A 17,500-nucleotide genomic window follows, 5' to 3' on the forward strand; every position below is an offset into this window, starting at 1 on the left:
CCCTTTTCCTTTTCCTTTTTCCTCTTTGTTCTTCCTTTCTCTCCTTTCTTATTTTTTTCTCATTTTCCACCTTTTTCTTTTCTTCATTTTTGCTTTTTTCTTTTTATTTTTTTGACCTTTTTTTATAATAAAAGAGTCAGATTCTGTTTTTTTCCCCCTTTTCTCATTCCCAATTCTCCTCTCCTCCATTCCCCTCCTCCTCTCCTCTCCTCTCCTCTCCTCTCCTCTCCTCTCCTCTCCTCTCCTCTCCTCTCCTCTCCTCTCCTCTCCTCTCCTCTCCTCTCCTCTCCTCTGTTATTCCTTTTTGTCCCTTTCTGCTTTTTTAATCCAGTGTTTTCTTATCTGGACTCACGGCGTTCAGGATGTTCCCGGCCTGCAGAACCAGGTGGAGAACGGCGTGGAGCTCCTCACAGTTCATCAACTCTGGAGGGAGGAGGAGAAGGAGGAGGAGGGGAAGAGGAGGAGGGGAAGAGGAGGAGGAGGAGGAGGGAGAGGTGGAGGGAGAGGAGGAGGAAGAGGAGGAGGAGGAAGAAGAGGTGGAGGGAGAGGGGGAGGAAGAGGAGGAGGAGGGGAAGAGGAGGGAGAGGTGGAGGAAGAGGAGGAGGAGGGGAAGAGGAGGAGGGAGAGGTGGAGGAAGAGGAGGAGGAAGAGGTGGAGGAGGAGGAGGAGGAGGAAGAGGTGGAGGAGGGGAAGAGGAGGAGTGAGAGGAGGAGGAGGAAGAGGAAGAGGAGGAAGAGGAAGAGGGAGGAAGAGGAAGAGGGAGGAAGAGGGAGGAAGAGGAAGAGGGGGAGGGAGGAAGAGAGAGGAAGAGGAGGAGGAGGAAGAAGAGGTGGAGGGAGGAAGAGGAGGACGAGGAGGAGGGGGAAGAGGGGGAAGAGGGAGAGGGAGGAAGAGGGGGAAGAGGAGGAGGGAGAGGAGGATGAGAGAGGAAGAGGAGGAGGAGGAAGAAGAGGTGGAGGGAGGAAGAGGAGGAGAAGGAGGAGGAGGGGGAAGAGGGAGGAAGAGGAGGAGGAGGAAGAAGAGGTGGAGGGAGTAAGAGGAGGAGGAAGAGGGGGAAGAGGGAGGAAGAGGAGGAGGGGTTGATGAAGCTGTTGAGGGTTCATTAACGAGTTCACACACACACTGCTAAAAATACTCCAGGTGTTGTTGGAGGAGGAGGAGGAGGAGGAGGAGGAGGAGGAGGAGGAGGAGGAGGAGGAGGAGGAGGAGGAGGAGGAGGAGGAGGAGGAGGAGGAGGAGGAGGAGGAGGAGCTGTCTGCTCTGACTACCTTTGGCGGCGGAGCGAAGGATGTGGACGTCGCTCCTCAGGGCCTCGGCCGCGGCGGGAAACTCCTCCTTCAGCAGCATGGACTCCACGCGGAGACGGAAGCTGCAGACAGACACCGGTGTAACAGATTAACTGGTTCCCCTGTCAACTGGTGGCCGGCGTCCGGCGAGCGTCTGGCGTCACGGCGCACGCCAAAGACCCCGACGCCGCTTAGCCTCATTTACATCAAAGATTAAAGTGTCGTCACGTCTGTTTGTCTCGTTTGAACGTCAGCAGCTGCACACGGCTGGAAGGCACCAGTTAACACGGGCACCAGTTCAACCGAAACACCGGACAGTGAAGCGCCATCCGAACAGTCCACATTTTGTAGTGCCGCGTCCGTGGCCAGACGGTGGGGGCGTGGCCATGTGGTGGGGGCGTGGCCAGATGGTGGGGGAAGTGGATGCCCGGCAGGGGGCGTGACCATACAGTGGTGGGGGCGTGGCCAGACGATGGGGGGGAGTTGACGCCCAGCAGGGGGCGTGGCCACACAGCGGTGGGGGCGTGGCCACCTGTCATGCTTCCCTGCTTGCTGCTTGAAAATAAACGTTAACTTAAAGTGGCGGGTGTCGCGGCGGTGTTGGCCCCTCCCCCTCCTCACCTGGGCAGCTGCACCAGCGCGTGCATGAAGGAGTCGGCGAGCGGCAGCCTGGCGGCGTCGCCGCGGTACGACCTCAGCCTCGCCACCTGGGGCAGAAAAGACGTCGGTCAGGGGGGGGGGGCGACGCACTTGTGGGCGTGGTCTCGCCGCCGTCGGTGCGTCACCTCCTCCGCCTCCGGCAGCAGCTTCAGCAGCTCCCGCAGAGGCTCCGCCCCGAAGGCCTCGCTGTTGCCATGGCGAAGGTCGTCGATGATGGTCTGGTTGGGCCTGCGGGACGGAGACGAGACGTTTACCAGTAAACATGGACTCCATGTCCCCGCCGTGTTGACACAACGTCTCCTCGCCGCCACGCCGCGTCGCCTCCTGCAGGCGGCGTGCGCTCACCGCGCCCACGTGAAAAACGCAAAAACGTCCGTCGTGTTCCGGACGTCCGTTCGTACGGCGCCAGTGAAAACGCAACATTTTGAAAACAGCTCCCGAGACGGAACTTTTTGGAAACGCCGCGAAAACGTGGAAATGCGGGGACGAGCAAACTTTTTGAAAATGCTCCCACTCCGTCTCCATGGAAACGGATGAAAACGCAACAATTTGAAAAACGCTCTGCCACAAAACACGCATGTAGCGTCGCTGGTGTGTGAGCCTCGAAGCTCCTTAGCATGTAGCATGTAGCATTGCTGGTGTGTGAGCCTCAAAACTCTTTAGCATGTAGCATCGCTGATGTATGAGCCTCGAAACTCTTTAGCATGTAGCATGTAGCATCGCTGGTGTGTGAGCCTCGAAACCCTTTAGCAAGTAGCATTGCTGGTGTGTGAGTCTCGAAATACTTTAGCATGTAGCATGTAGCATCGGTGGTGTGTGAGCCTCGACGCTCTTTAGCATGTAGCATCGCTGGTGTGTGAGCCTCGAAACTCTTTAGCATGTAGCATGTAGCATCGGTGGTGTGTGAGCCTTGTCGATCTTTAGCATGTAGCATCGCTGGTGTGTGAGCCTCGAAACCCTTTAGCATGTAGCATCGGTGGTGTGTGAGCCTCGACGCTCTTTAGCATGTAGCATCGCTGGTGTGTGAGCCTCGAAGCTCCTTAGCATGTAGCATGTAGCATTGCTGGTGTGTGAGTCTCGAAATACTTTAGCATGTAGCATGTAGCATCGCATCGCTGTGTCTCTGCCTCCACCCTTCAACCTGGTGAACCTTCCAGGGTCGTGACGGAGGACGGAGTCGTACACACAACCAGCCACACGGCCGCTGTTTACCCATCACACCTCGCCATGAGGGCGAGGGAGCACGCGCCCGACGCGTGGAAACCGGGCGGACGGGCTGGCGGCGGCGGCGGCGGTGGGGGACGTTTGCAGAGCGGGGGAGGGGTTCTGCTGGGCGGTGTCGTGTTTGTTCTTGCAGCGTGAAAGTTGAGATTCACCTCCGGAACTGTTTGAGGAAAATCCCCAGGTTCATCCCTCGCTTGGCGTCCAGGATGGAGACCTGGCGGGCGAGAGGCAGGGGTCAGCCGGGGGTCACGGTGGAACCCTGTCCACACACACACACACACACACACCTCGTCTCTGGCGTCCCTGAAGGAGCCCCTGGCCTTCGGCCCCCTGCCGGGCGGGGCGGCGCCGCCCGTCCAGCCCTCGCTCTGTCCAAACAGCTCCTCCACCGTCCGCACGTCGATCTGGTACTGCTGCCGCACGCCGCCCTGGGTCCACAGGTTGGCCCGCCCCTTCACCTGCCAGAGACCAAACGTCTCTGAGGGGGACAAACGTCTCCGAGGGGGACAAACACACTCGGGCTCCGTCGTCGCGGAAACGGGCGAAAACGACTCTTTCTGACCAACACCCAGGAGAACGCTGCTATTGGTTGCTATGGCAACGGCCAAGTTGCGAGCAGGGACCGAGTCACGGCTCCCAGTCCATGTTCTCCTGGGGTAGTTTAGCATGTAGCATGTAGCATTGCTGTTGTGTGAGCTCCAAACCTCTACAGCATGTAGCATGTAGCATTGTTGTTGTGTGAGCTCCAAACATCTATAGCATGTAGCATGTAGCATTGTTGTTACGTGAGCTCCAAAACTCTATAGCATGTAGCATGTAGCATTGCTGTTGTGTGAGCTCCAAATATCTATAGCATGTAGCATTGTTGTTGTGTGAGCTCCAAAACTCTATAGCACATAGCATGTAGCATTGTTGTTGTGTGAGCCATGTAGCATGTAGCATTGCTGTTGTGTGAGCTGGAGCATTGGAGCGTTTTCAAAAAGTTCCTCCTCGGCGACGGCGGTGTGACTCTACCTGCTCCTCGGGGATCATTTTCCAGAAGAAGCTCCTCACCCTCCTCTTCTTCTGCCCCACACCGGGGGCTCCCACCCCTGGGAGGAGGGGCGGCATTAGGGGAGGGGGAGGGGGAGGGGGAGGGGGCGGAGCCGGGGGAGGGGGCGGAGTCTGGTGTTCAGGTAACCTGGCAGGACGTGGGCCGGCCGATCCGCTCTCGCTGTCCGGCGACACGCCGCTCATCACGTGCATCCCGGCATTCGATTGGACAGAAGCGGGTGTAGGGGGCGTGGCCTGTCAGCGCGCCAACGGGAGGTCATGGCGAGCGGCGGCGGCGGCGGCGTGACGGCGGCGGGACATGGCGGCTCACGACGACGGCGAAGAGATCTGAGCTGACGGAGCAAGAATTCAACCAAAGTGAGGTTCAAAGACAAAACGTCTTCACTTCGCATCAGGGACGCACCGATACCGGTATTGGTATGGGACCGATACCGGTATCGATGTGGGACCGATACTGGTATCGGTGTGGGACTGATACCGGTATTGGTGTGGTACCGATACAGGTATTGGTGTGGTACCGATACCGCTATCGGTATGAGACCGATACAGGTATTGGTGTGGGACCAATACCGGTATTGGTGCTGGATTGATACCAGCACCAATATCAGTATGGTACTGAAACCAAAAATGGTATCAGGATGGGACTGATATTGATACCGCTATCGGTATGGGACTGATACTGGTTTTGGTGTAGGACCGATGCCAGTATCGGTATGGGACTGATACCAGTATCAGTATGGGACCGATACCGATGCTTCTCGATAAACGTTTGACGTTGTTTTTCACTGAGACGAAGTGAAACACAAATGATGCAGATTGTTGACGGACTCTGGCGACTCGGCGCTCGTTTCTGTAAACAATGACGGTTTGTTCACGAGGTGGACGATGGAACTGGGTCATGGTGTGTGTGTGTGTGTGTGTGTGTGTGTGTGTGTGTGTGTGTGTGTGTGTGCGTGCGCTCCTCTTTCATCCTGACCCGGTTCACACGCACCTCTTCGGTCAGGAAACAACGGCGGTCGAGTCGTTAGCCAGGCGGCGCTACTCGTTAGCATCGGCACGCTAATCACAACGCCGGCTAACTGCTGAAGAGCTAACTGTTGCAACAAGCAAAACGAAACTGTTTGAAGGGTTTCCATGGAAACAGCAGAAAATAGACACAACTTTATGAAAAAGCTACTTTTTGAAAACGCTCCGACTCTGTGGAAACGGGGAAACGCAACTTTTCCGAAACTCCGGGTCATGTGACCACGATGGTCGTCACTCGTGGTTCTGCACATGCTCAGTAGAGACCGAGTCTCCTCCGTGGCGTCACGACTCCAGACTCACCTGGGACTTTTATTTTGACAGTCGCCATAATAGCAATTGGACAGGAAATGGCAACAGGTGTGTGTGTGTGTGTGTGTGTGTGTGTGTGTGTGCGTGTGTGTGCGTGTGTGTGTGTGTGTGTGTGTGTGTGTGTGTGTGTGTGTGTTCAGCTGGAGGTGTGTTCGCCGTGTTTGTTCTTGACTGTGTGTCGGAGGTCAGATGAATTTATTTGTAGTGTCAATATTTGTGTTAAACTTTTCTCTACATCCTCGAAAGCTTTTCTTATATAAAAATAAAAATAAAAAAATAAAATAAAATAAATACATACATACATACATAAAAAAAAATTAAAAATACATACATACATACAAAAATAATAAATACAAAAAATAATAATAAATAAATAAATACATACATACGTACATACATAAAAACATTAAATAAAAATAAAAATAAATAAAAATAAATAAAAATAAATAAAAATAAATAAAAATAAATAAAAATAAATAAAAATAAATAAAAATAAATAAAAATAAATAAAAATAAATAAATAAAATTCTGCTACAAATCAGCCGGAGACGTTTTGACCGTTTGTCCAGAAAGGAGTTCAGTTTCCGTCTCGTCGTTCTGAAGCGTCGGTTGTCGTTCGCCACGTTTCCCGCCGTGCGACAGGAAGTGAGTCGGAGCCGCCGCCATCAGACGGTGTGAACGTTAAAACGCCGCCGCCTCCGGGAGGGTGTGATCGCCGGCTTCACGCCGCCGGCGAAGGAAACACAGAGGAAGAAAAGAGGAGCGCGACTCTGGAGGCGCGAACGACCTGATCAACGCCGCCGCTCTCAGAGCGACGGGCGCGCTTTTAGAAAATCTCCTCTCTTTTTCAGTTCCTTACGTTTTAATATTCATTTCAAACACCGAAGTTTCAAAATCAACACCTCGCTTTTTACAAATTGCCATGGAAAAACAAGCGTTTCAAAAAGTTGCATTTTCCCTCCGTTTCCATGAAAACAAGCGTTTCAAAAAGTTGCGTTTCCCTCCATTTCCATGGAAACAAGCGTTTCAAAAAGTTGCGTTTCCCTCTGTTTCCATGGAAACAAGCGTTTCAAAAAGTTGCGTTTCCCTCCGTTTCCATGGAAACAAGTGCTTCAAAAAGTTGCGTTTCCCTCCGTTTCCATGGAAACAAGTGCTTCAAAAAGTTGCGCTTCCCCTCTTGTTTCCATTGAGACGGAGCCCGAGCGTTTTCGAAAACACGTTGCTTCCCCCGTTTCCACGGAGACGGAACATTCCAAAATGTTGTGTTTCTCCCGTTTCCATGGAGACAAAATGCTACAAAAAGTTGCCTTTTCCATGTTTCCATGGAGACGGAGCGTTTTCAAAGAGTTGTGTTTCTCAACGGCGCCTGAGCATTTTCAAAAAGTTGTGCGAGACGAGACCCGACGTTCCAGGGAAACTTTTTGTCCGTTTCCACGGCAACGCCGCTGAAAACTCAAAACCGATTCCCGAGGAAAGCCCCGGCCTGGTCTCCATGGAAACGAGAGACGTGCAATTTTTTTTAAACAAGCGGAAATGCAATTTTTGCAAAAAGACTCGAAACGAGTCGACGACTTCCTGGAAATCAAACAAAAGTTATTTCTTTATTTATTTTCTTTAATGTTTAATTTTCATGGTTTTTACATTTTGTTTTGTATTTTAAAACATTTTGTTTAGAAATGTTTTGTCTGTTATTTTTATGCTTTATTGTTTCTTCTAATCTTTTTTTTTAAGTTTTTAATGACAACGTTTTTTGTTGTATACATTTTTTAAATGTTTATTTCTTAAATGTTAATGTTATTTCTGTCTTTTCTGTTTTTTTTCATGTTTTTAATTATCATTATGCTTTTCTGATGTTTCTGTTTGATAATATTTTTTCTGCATTTTTAAATCTTTCCTTTTGAATATCTATTTCTCTTCTTGTTCAGCTACTTTTCAAATCGTCAAAGTACTTTTAAAAAAAAAGGAACTTTACTCGTTACTGACAGTTAAATTGCACCTCATCGGGACTAAGAAAATAAATAAATAGAGCAGATTAAACACGTTCAAATCGCTTCAAATGTAAAATAAATACATGCCGAAATGTTGCGGGCGCCACGCGACATCTGAGTAGGTATTGAAAAAATAAAACGCGGACGTGTTCGAGGCCGTTTATCACGTTTTTTTGTAAAAAAGACGGAATTTTCAATGGAGTCTGGTGGGCGCCGCGCCGCCGTGTTGCAGCGTCTGTTTCCCCGCCGCGCGAGGAGCCCGATGAGCCCGATAAGAGCCGCGGGGCGCCGCGGAGGCTCGCCGGCATCAATAACGACGTTAATTCCGCCTCTGACGTGTTTTTTCTTCCCAGCATGAACTCACCTGTGCGGCCGCGTCGCGCGCCGTGCCGGACTCCCGTCCGGAAACGTCCGATTCTCGCGCAGAGGAGAGCCGGAGGAGGAGGAGGCAGCCGGCGCGCTGGCTGTGAAAGTGACGGTGGCGGTGGCGGCGGCGGCGGCGCGCGCCAGGGGCGGGATCGCGCTCCGTCAGCGCATGCGTGCTGGAGAGATCGTGGGGACACGCCCACCTGTCAGCGTGTGCGTGTTCGTGATAAGAAAGATGGGCGCGCCTCGAATCAGCTGATCAATAAACATAACAAGCCTTGCTCACACTGCCGGAATGTGATGGAGGCACGGCAAGGCAAGGCAAGGCAAGGCAAGGCAAGGCACGTACTGTATGGTATGGTCCTGTACGGTATGGTCCTGTACGGCATGGTACTGTATGGTATGGTACTGTACAGTATAGTACTGTACGGTATGGTCCTGTACGGCATGGTACTGTATGGTATGGTACTGTACAGTATAGTACTGTATGGTATGGTCCTGTATGGCATGGTACTGTGTGGTATGGTACTGTATGGTACTGTACGATACGGCACAGTACAGTACGGTATGGTACAGTGTGGTACTGTACAGTACAGCACAGTACAGTATGGTATGGTACTGCAAGGTAGTACCTTTCTCTAACCAACCAGGACTTGCAGTGGGAACTCATGAAAACCTGAACCGAACCGAACCGAACCGAACCGAACCGAACCGAACCGAACTGAACTGGTTTTAAATGTTTGTTTTTAAAAGTTTTGTAACAAAAAGCGACGGAGGAACAACAAAGGAAACTTTCACATTATGAAGAAACAATCTGGAACCTGAGACACTCAAACTGCACTGGTTGCCATGGAGACCGTGTGTGTGTGTGTGTGTGTGTGTGTGTGTGTGTGTGTGTGTGTGTGTGTGTGTGTGTGTGTGTGCACGCGTTTGTGTGTGTGTGTGTGTTTGGAATGAACAGAAGATTCAGTTTTGTGTGTTAGTGTTGCTGGGAGAGTAATTATACACACACACACACACACACACACACACACACACACACACACACACACACACACATTCAGTGACACAAGAAAAGAGGAAATTGACTGTTTTTTTTACCTAAAACTCTTGACTTATGATGTCATGAGGTTGTTTTATGACGTCATGTGTTGTTTTATGACATCATGTGGTCATTTTATGATGTCATGTGGTCGTTTTATGATGTCATGTGGTCGTTTTATGATGTCATGTGGTTCTTTTATGATGTCATGTGGTTCTTTTATGATGTAATGTGGTTGTTTTATGATGTCATGTGGTCGTTTTATGACGTCATGTGTTGTTTTATGACATCATGTGGTCGTTTTATGATGTCATGTGGTTGTTTTATGATGTCATGTGGTTCTTTTATGATGTCATGTGGTCGTTTTATGATGTCATGTGGTCGTTTTATGACATCATGTGGTCATTTTATGATGTCATGTGGTCGTTTTATGATGTCATGTGGTCGTTTTATGATGTCATGTGGTCGTTTTATGATGTCATGTGGTTCTTTTATGATGTAATGTGGTTGTTTTATGATGTCATGTGGTCGTTTTATGACGTCATGTGTTGTTTTATGACATCATGTGGTCGTTTTATGATGTCATGTGGTTCTTTTATGATGTCATGTGGTCGTTTTATGATGTCATGTGGTCGTTTTATGATGTCATGTGGTCGTTTTATGATGTCATGTGGTCGTTTTATGACGTCATGTGGTTCTTTTATGATGTCATGTGGTTGTTTTATGATGTCATGTGGTCGTTTTATGACGTCATGTGGTCGTTTTATGATGTCATGTGGTCGTTTTATGATGTCATGTGGTCGTTTTATGATGTCATGTGGTCGTTGTGTTCGTTTCTCCTTCCTGCGTTAGACCAATTGGGTTGTTTCTCCGTCGTCCAGCTCGTCTCTCTTGTTGTTTATCAGCCGGGACTTTTCTGCTCTGTTTCATTTGATCTTTTTTAAAAAGCGTCGCCATGTAAAACAAACGTCTGTTTTCTTTGACTCGTTTCCGCCGCTGCAGGAGTGAAAGGAGAAGTGGAGTCGCGGTGCAGCGAGTTTCTGGCGGCAGAATCTCTGGATACATTATTTCTTTATTAAAGATCAAAGGGAAGCTTAGCGGCTCAGGGAGGATTAGCTGGATTCTCCGACTCGCCGAGGAGAACCAACGCCGGTTCCAGCAGGACCCAGAATACATCTGAGGCACGGGAGAACGACTCCTACCACCTGTCAAGCAGCGGCGGCGTCGTTTTGAGTCGTGAAGTTGGTCTCGTCTGTCGGACCGACCGGGGAATCCGACCGATTCTCCTGATCGACAGGAGAACCGAGGCAAAGGTTCTGGGTACAAACGCAGAACGTTGGCGGCGTCTTGGGATCCTGTCGCCACGACGACGGAGCTCCGGGTCACTGGAACTTTTTGAAAATGGCTCCCAAGGTGGAACTTTCTGGAAAAACCTTGGGCTCAGTTGAAAAACAGGTGAAAAACGACACTTTCCGAAAACGTGGGCGGAGCCTATGTGTGACATCACGAGTTGTGCAGATCTCGATCTGTTGTGTTTATATCGGCTTGTTTCCTCTTAAATATCCAAGTTTTTACAGTGTTTTGAAGTTATAGTCGGCGTTTTATGAGCCTTGATGAAAGATTGAGCCTGGAAGAGACCAGAGAGGAGGAAAGGAGGGGGGCGGCGGGAGCCGCTAGCTCGCGCCGCTAGCTCGCGCCGCTAGCTCGCGCCGCTAGCTCGGGCGACTAGTAGACGATCCAGTAACACCTGGACTCGTCTCCGGTGATTCCTCAGTCTTCTAGCTCTTGGACATGTTGGATCCAGGAAGCCGGTCGTTCTGCCAAAAGTCAGGACTCAAAGCCTCAAAGGTGAAAAGTGGCGGCTGCTGAGGCGAGGAGACGAGGACGAATGGAGGACGAAGCGTCTTCTGCTTCCTCAAACATGTTCCAGACGGGGTCACCGATGGCAGAACCACCTTCTGTGTCTTCTTCATCAATCACTGGGTTTGAAATGACCATGATGATGAAATATGGTTCAATTCAGCCTCTTCGTGGTCAAAACTCTGATCCTCCATAATGTAAACACAACTTGGGCGTGTGCACAACTCGTGATGTCACTCTATTATTGTCACAAGCTCCGCCCAGCAGAGGAAATAGCGCCGTTTATCGGCTATTTTCTCTCAGATTGTCGTGTTTTAACATTTGACCTTCAGCCAGTTAGCAGGAAAACGTTCTAGAAGAGACACCAGAGGGTTCTGGAGGTGGAACCTTCATTTCACTGGGACTTTAACGCTTTTATCGGACGACACCGGCATCATGACGATACCGCCCAGAACTCCACACGATTAAACCCGTTCGCATCCCAAATTCTGGATCCAGACTCCAGAAGCCTCCCGATCCTTCACCAGCCAGACGCAAACCCAGAGACTTACGAAGCCAAATTTGACCTTTGGCCCATTCAAGTAGTCGCCAGTACGTCTTTGGACAGTTTCGTGTTGCTCATGTCGACGCCGTTGCCGTTGCTCATGTCTTCTCCCATTCAGGAACATTGTTGGCCGACAAACAACAGAGGCAACATTTGCCGTCAAAGTTGTTGAAATCTCATCTCATCACGTCCAATAATCTGGGACACACACCCTTTTAAAAAATAAAACAAGACAACAAAGGTCCGTCGGAACAGAATTCCACTGCAGCAAACAGGAACCGATCGTTAAATTCTGCAGGAGTTTGAATGATGTGACCTTTAAGAACTTCTACCACCGGTACTTCACACGTTCATTAATCACCAAAAACCACAGTCACACACCTGGATTGTGGTGATTTTGTTGCGTTTAGTTTTTTTTAATGACGACAATCTAGCATGATGTAAACAAATCAAAACGTATGTATTCAGTCATTCACAGGAATGTTAACGTCAACCACTGCCGACACTGTGGGTCAGTACAGCTGCGGTTATCCCGAAGTCAGTACTTCCAAACTCATTCATCATCCGAACTATTATTTTCCCCGCGAGACCCCGATGTTCGGAACAAGTCTGTCTCACCTGCGAGACCCAGACGCCTCTTCCAAAACTCACAACCTCAAATTCCAGTTCAGTATAAAGAAGGTGACCGTCGTCCCATTCAAGTAAAACCTTTCTGCTTGATTCCTCCCCAGAAAACCACCGTCGTGTTTCCATTTCCTCTCCCCCGTTGCTTCGTTGTGTCAACCTTCCTCCAGCCAGGAGGGGGCGTCCACGCCGACGTCCACGCCGACGTCCACGCCGGCGTCGCCGAGCTGCTCGCCGGCCCGTCGGATGTTCTGCTCCAGGAACCGGTGGCACTGGATGGCCTGAGCGGCGACGGCGCTGTGGAGGAGCCACAGGTGGTTGTGGAGGACTTTGACCTGCAGGAAGTCGGAGGACAAATTCAAGACTTGCGGAATAAAAACGTCTTTTTTTTTTTTTCCAGGTTTAACACGGGACTGTAACGCACCCTGTTCTCCTCCAGGAGCGTCACCTTGACGGACAGGTCGTCTCGGATCTTGTGGTACCGCTCTCTCTGGTTCTGGAAGCTTCTCTGAGCCCGCTCCAGTTTGGGCAGGGTGGCCGGGCCCCCGGGCCCCAGGTTCAGCTCCTCCAGGTCCACCCGGTAGGCGTCGTACTCCCTCCTGGGGGACGAGACGGGTCCCAGTAGGGTTTTAGAAACACACGTAGAACCTAAAGGAACCTTTACCTGGTTTTCATGTATCCAGTCCCTTAAACGTCTTTACAAATGTTCTTCACATTAATCAGGAACAAAATAAAAAAAATCCACACGAAGCTCATGCTGATGATTTTTCACACCCCAACGTGAGAGATTCACGCCGGTACGGATGTTAGCCGCTAACCGCGAGATAGCGTGCTGAAGAAAACCTTCCCGTTGATGCCTTACAGTAAGGCTGTGGTCGTCCTTGATAGCCGCTCTGGGCAATTCGTCCTCCCATCGGATTAAGACCGCGACCTCAAAGCAAGGCTAATGGCTATGTGCGGCTAAACGCTAGGCCCTGTTAGGCTAACCGCAAAATTTAACATGGATGGGTTTCTGATTTCTACCTCCCGTGTTGGGGTGGCGCCCCCTTGTGGGCGATTCTGGTTTGAACAAAGAGCCCAAAGGAAAACAAAACGTACAAACTTCAGATTTTCAGCTCCAACCGAGGTCCGACTTCAAAATACGTGTTTTAACGAGGGATTTCCCCGTGACGACTTCTTGAAAGGAGTGGGAGTCGTGGCCCACCTGGCAGACTGGTACAGCCGGACGTTGACCATGGTGTCCTCCATGGTGGTGTTGACCAGGGTGTTGACGTCGGCGGTGAAGGCGCCGACGGCCGTCGTCAACGTCTCGCCGCTCTTCGACAGGAACTTGTGAGCCGCCGCGTTCATCCCGAACTCCACCTGACGATTCCAGCGCAGCGAGTTTCAGACTAGCTGTAGCGTTAGCACACTGCACCCGTTGTTAGCTGTAGCATTAGCACACTGCACCCGCTGTTTGCTTTAGCACTAGCACACTGCACCCGCTGTTAGCTGTAGCGTTAGCACACTGCACCCGCTGTTGGCTGTAGCGTTAGCACACTGCACCCGCTGCTAGCTTTAGCACTAGCACACTGCACCCGCTGTTAGCTATAGCATTAGCACACTGCACCCGTTGTTAGCTGTAGCGTTAGCACAGTGCACCCGCTGTTGGCTGTAGCGTTAGCACACTGCACCCGCTGTTGGCTGTAGCGTTAGCACACTGCACCCGCTGCTAGCTTTAGCACTAGCACACTGCACCCGCTGTTGGCTGTTGCGTTAGCACATTGCACTCAGTTAGCTTTAGCACTAGCACACTGCACCCGCTGTTAGCTGTTAGCTGTAGCATTAGCACACTGCACCCGCTGTTAGCTGTAGCGCTAGCACATTGCACTCAGTTAGCTTTAGCATTAGCAGAATTTGTTTCGAGCTTCGCCGGGTTCGGGACTCACGTGCAGCGCCGGCGTTTTGACGCTGAGGTCGGCGAGGGCGTCTCCCAGCGACCTCTGGGTGACGGCGAACTGAGCCAGCTGATTGGCCAGAGTCTGAGCCAGCCGGGTCACGTGACCGTAGCGCAGCCGGTCGTCGGCGAGCAGCTCCAGGCGCGGCTCCAGGTCCAGGTCCACGGTGCGAGAGCCGCGGCCGAGCTTCTCCGACAGCGACTGCCTGGCGCACTGCCGCAGAGGTGAAGGGATTTACCGCGGGACGTCGGCTAACAGAGTGGCGGGAAAGTGCCGCCGTAGCTCCGCCCACCTTGTACGCCGCCACGCTCCACTTGCGGACTCGCTCCAGCTTCTCGCCGGCCGGGTTCCTGGTGCTCTGGATGACCAGCGAGCCACTTCCTGGTTCCGGTGGCGTCGCCGGGAGTTCTGGACATGAAGGAGGAGTTTCAGCTGAGAACTGGGAAAAGTTACCAGCTGGGAAGGTTCCGTTTTCCCAGTTCAGTGTTTGTATGATTCATGTGGCTAATGGTTAGCAACCGCGATATGTAGTCTTCAGACTGGATCTCAAGGAGTCTCCCTCACTACTTCCTAAATACTTCCTCACTACTTCCTCACTGCTTCCTCACTGCTTCCTCTCTACTTCCTCACTACTTCCTCTCTGCTTCCTCACTGCTTCCTCACTACTTCCTCTCTACTTCCTAACTACTTCCTCTCTACTTCCTCACTACTTCCTAAATACTTCCTAAATACTTCCTAAATACTTCCTCTCTACTTCCTAAATACTTCCTCACTACTTCCTCTCTACTACCTCTCTACTTCCTCTCTACTTCCTCTCTACTTCCTCACTACTTCCTAAATACTTCCTCTCTACTTCCTCACTACTTCCTCTCTACTTCCTCTCTACTTCCTCTGTACTTCCTCTCTACTTCCTCACTACTTCCCCTCTACTTCCTCTACTTCCTCACTACTTCTTCTCTACTTCCTAAATACTTCCTCACTACTCCCTCTCTACTTCCTCACTACTTCCTCTCTACTTCCTAAATACTTCCTCTCTACTTCCTAAATACTTGGAACTGGGAAGTGAGGACAACGTTCCCAGTGGAGGTTTTGTTCGGGTGTTTTACCGTCGCCTTGTGTCGTCTCCACGGCAACAGTCGGCGCGGCGCTAGCCGGAGGGGCAACCACCCCGCCGGGTGCGTGGCTACAGCCGCCGTCCACTTCCTGTGGGCGGAGGCGTGGCGGCGCGTTAACAATCAAGCTAGTCGTCCTTTCATGTTCACAACTTGTCATCTGAACGTTTTCGTCACTTTCATATTTCCGTCACATGACAAACGAGGCGGAATCGTCGCGTCGCCGTGACGACACGAACAAACAACACGTGTTTTTACACAAACGGTCAAATCGTCCGACGGACGCCGACCTCCCGTTTCCACGGCGACGCTACGAGTGACAGTACGTCGTTTTGCCTTTTTTCACTTTTAGATACGTTTCTGTGGCAACGTTTTGTCCGTTTCCATGGCAACAGCAGAAACACTGAAAGTGATAGCAGTAGTAGGCTAGTTAGTAAAACCTCACTAACTACCAACAACAACAACAACAATAATAGGTAGTTAGCTTGTTGGGCCTGGGGTTGGCGCTGTTGATTGTTTTCGTTTCCACGGCAACAGAGTGTTTTTGAAAATTGCGTTTTTCCCGCTGTTTCCACGGCGACAGTGTTTTTGAAAATAGCATTTTTCCCGGCGTTTCCATGGCGACGGAGCATTTTTTTTTTATTGTTGCGTTTTCCACCCCGTTTCCACGGCGACGCCAAAGATCCTCCCGACGCTAACATTTGTTTACGTCTTGAAAATATCTGCAGAGTCGGCAGTAATTCATCTCTTCACGTTCGGCGGGAGAGAAACTGAAGACTCACCGTCTCGTCCTCCGCCGTCATCATCCTCGTCTTCCTCGCCACTCGCCGCCACCACAACGCCGCCACTGTTCACAGTAAACAATAAACAAATAAAGCAGTGAAGTAAACAAACGTTTTGGGTTCAAACTGAAGAGTTTTAGGAGAAAAACTGAAGATTTCTGAAAAATAGACAAAAACTTTTGGAGGAAAAAGTTTCACTTGAAATAAAAATCAATGAAGACACACACACACACACACACACACACACACACACACACACACACACACACACACACACACACATTCAGTGACACAAGAAAAGAGGAAATTGACAGTTTTTTTTACCTAAAACTCAAGACTCTTCCTCTTCCTCCTCCTCCTCTTCCTCACAGTCCCTCTTCACCCTCAGGTTGTGGAGCTTCAGGAAAACAAGTCAAACACACCCGGAAGTGAACCCTGGCCGGGTGTTTCCTCGCAGGGAGCGCTCGCTTTGTCCTCCAGCGCGCAGCGGGCGGGCGGGGACAGAGGAGCGTTCTCTTCTCAGGAAAAACTCAAAGGCAAACCAACTTAAAAAGACTCTTTGAAACTCTTATAAAAGAAAAATACAAAAGAAAAATTCACATTCTCTCAACAAAACCGAAAAAGGAATTAAAACTTTATCGTTTTTGTGACGTCACACCAGGAAATTCCGTTAGATTTGATAATAATCGTAATAAATAAGACAAACATCTTATCATCAACAGTTAGTGTGAGTCTCGCGAGATCTCGCGTCCTCCGGACCGGCAGAACCTCTCAGCTCTCGCGAGAGTTGAGCGCTCGGTCCGGAGCGGCGGGGCGGTGCGGAGTCCGGACCGGACCCGGGGAGCGGCGCTCCTCCCGGGGGGGGAGGCGAGGGGAGCCCGCTCACCCGCCCCGGTCCTCCCGGGAGAGCGTGACGTCACGACACACGTTGTCTCTGTGCGTCTGACGTCTCGTTTCTCTGTTTTGTTGGCAAACTACCAACTCAGGACCTGCTGGCAGGAAGTCACGTGACCCAAACGAACACCTTCTCTGCTACACTTTAACTTTATTATTAAAGTTTTTTTTATTTAATTTTTAGAATTTCACGTGACGTCAAGTTGAAGTTTTATTGAAAAAAATATAAAAGTGCTGGTGACGTCATTGATGGTGATGTAATTCTGCTCTGTGGCCACAAGAGGGAGCAGAAGGTTTTACTGCCACACACACACACACACACACACACACACACACACACACACACACACACACACACACACACACACACACACACACACACACACACACTGTGACGCTGTTGTGTAACACTGAGCTCCACCAGAGTTTAAAGGTTTGGTTGCCATAGCAACCGGAGTCAAAGGCCAAGTGTGTGTGGACGACGACGACAGACAGGAAGTGGAGACACACCGGGCAATGCAGAGGTACAACACACACACACACACACACACACACACACACACACACTACAACTAACAGTTCATTGTTCCTCGTCGTCATGAAGTTCAGGAAAATCCAGTGTGTGTGTGTGTGTGTGTGTGTGTGTGTGTGTGTGTGTGTGTGTGTGTGTGAGATTTAAAAAAACAGGAGTGAAATCAAGTGAGTGTTCAAATGCTACAGTAATCCTCTTATGTATACTTTTTCAAACACACACACACACGCACACACACACACACACACACACACACACACA

The 17,500-nt window shown here is 50.4% G+C and overlaps 2 protein-coding genes across 4 annotated transcripts in view; both read right to left on the bottom strand.

Annotated features, from left to right (window-relative positions):
• The window catches only part of LOC308147077 (FH2 domain-containing protein 1-like), a 13,135-nt gene extending 5,122 nt beyond the window's left edge, over window positions 1–8,013 (bottom strand). For 2 of the 3 annotated variants that reach the window (XM_080519150.1, XM_080519148.1), the window contains exons 1-8: window positions 7,911–8,013; window positions 4,185–4,555; window positions 3,458–3,628; window positions 3,323–3,384; window positions 2,072–2,174; window positions 1,908–1,993; window positions 1,269–1,369; window positions 353–423 (exon numbers count right to left, since the gene is read on the bottom strand). In XM_080519150.1, coding sequence (XP_080375276.1) covers window positions 353–423; window positions 1,269–1,369; window positions 1,908–1,993; window positions 2,072–2,174; window positions 3,323–3,384; window positions 3,458–3,628; window positions 4,185–4,415 — 825 coding nt within the window. In that variant the 5' untranslated portion in view covers window positions 4,416–4,555; window positions 7,911–8,013. The remainder of the gene's footprint in view (window positions 1–352; window positions 424–1,268; window positions 1,370–1,907; window positions 1,994–2,071; window positions 2,175–3,322; window positions 3,385–3,457; window positions 3,629–4,184; window positions 4,556–7,910) is intronic. The other variant, XM_080519149.1, reaches the window with a different exon arrangement.
• A 3,760-nt stretch (window positions 8,014–11,773) lies between these two features.
• LOC308147084 (arfaptin-1-like) lies at window positions 11,774–16,282 on the bottom strand. Its single transcript, XM_080519158.1, has 8 exons — window positions 16,138–16,282; window positions 15,814–15,878; window positions 15,026–15,122; window positions 14,212–14,327; window positions 13,911–14,132; window positions 13,187–13,344; window positions 12,407–12,581; window positions 11,774–12,317 (listed from the first exon to the last, which is right to left on the bottom strand). The coding sequence occupies exons 2-8, from the start codon at window positions 15,835–15,837 to the stop codon at window positions 12,138–12,140; spliced, it is 972 nt and encodes a 323-aa protein (XP_080375284.1). The 5' UTR covers window positions 15,838–15,878; window positions 16,138–16,282; the 3' UTR covers window positions 11,774–12,137.
• Window positions 16,283–17,500: the final 1,218 nt, after the last annotated feature.

This window comes from Blennius ocellaris, assembly GCF_963422515.1.
Source record: "Blennius ocellaris genome assembly, chromosome: 23".
Lineage (NCBI taxonomy): Eukaryota > Metazoa > Chordata > Actinopteri > Blenniiformes > Blenniidae > Blennius > Blennius ocellaris.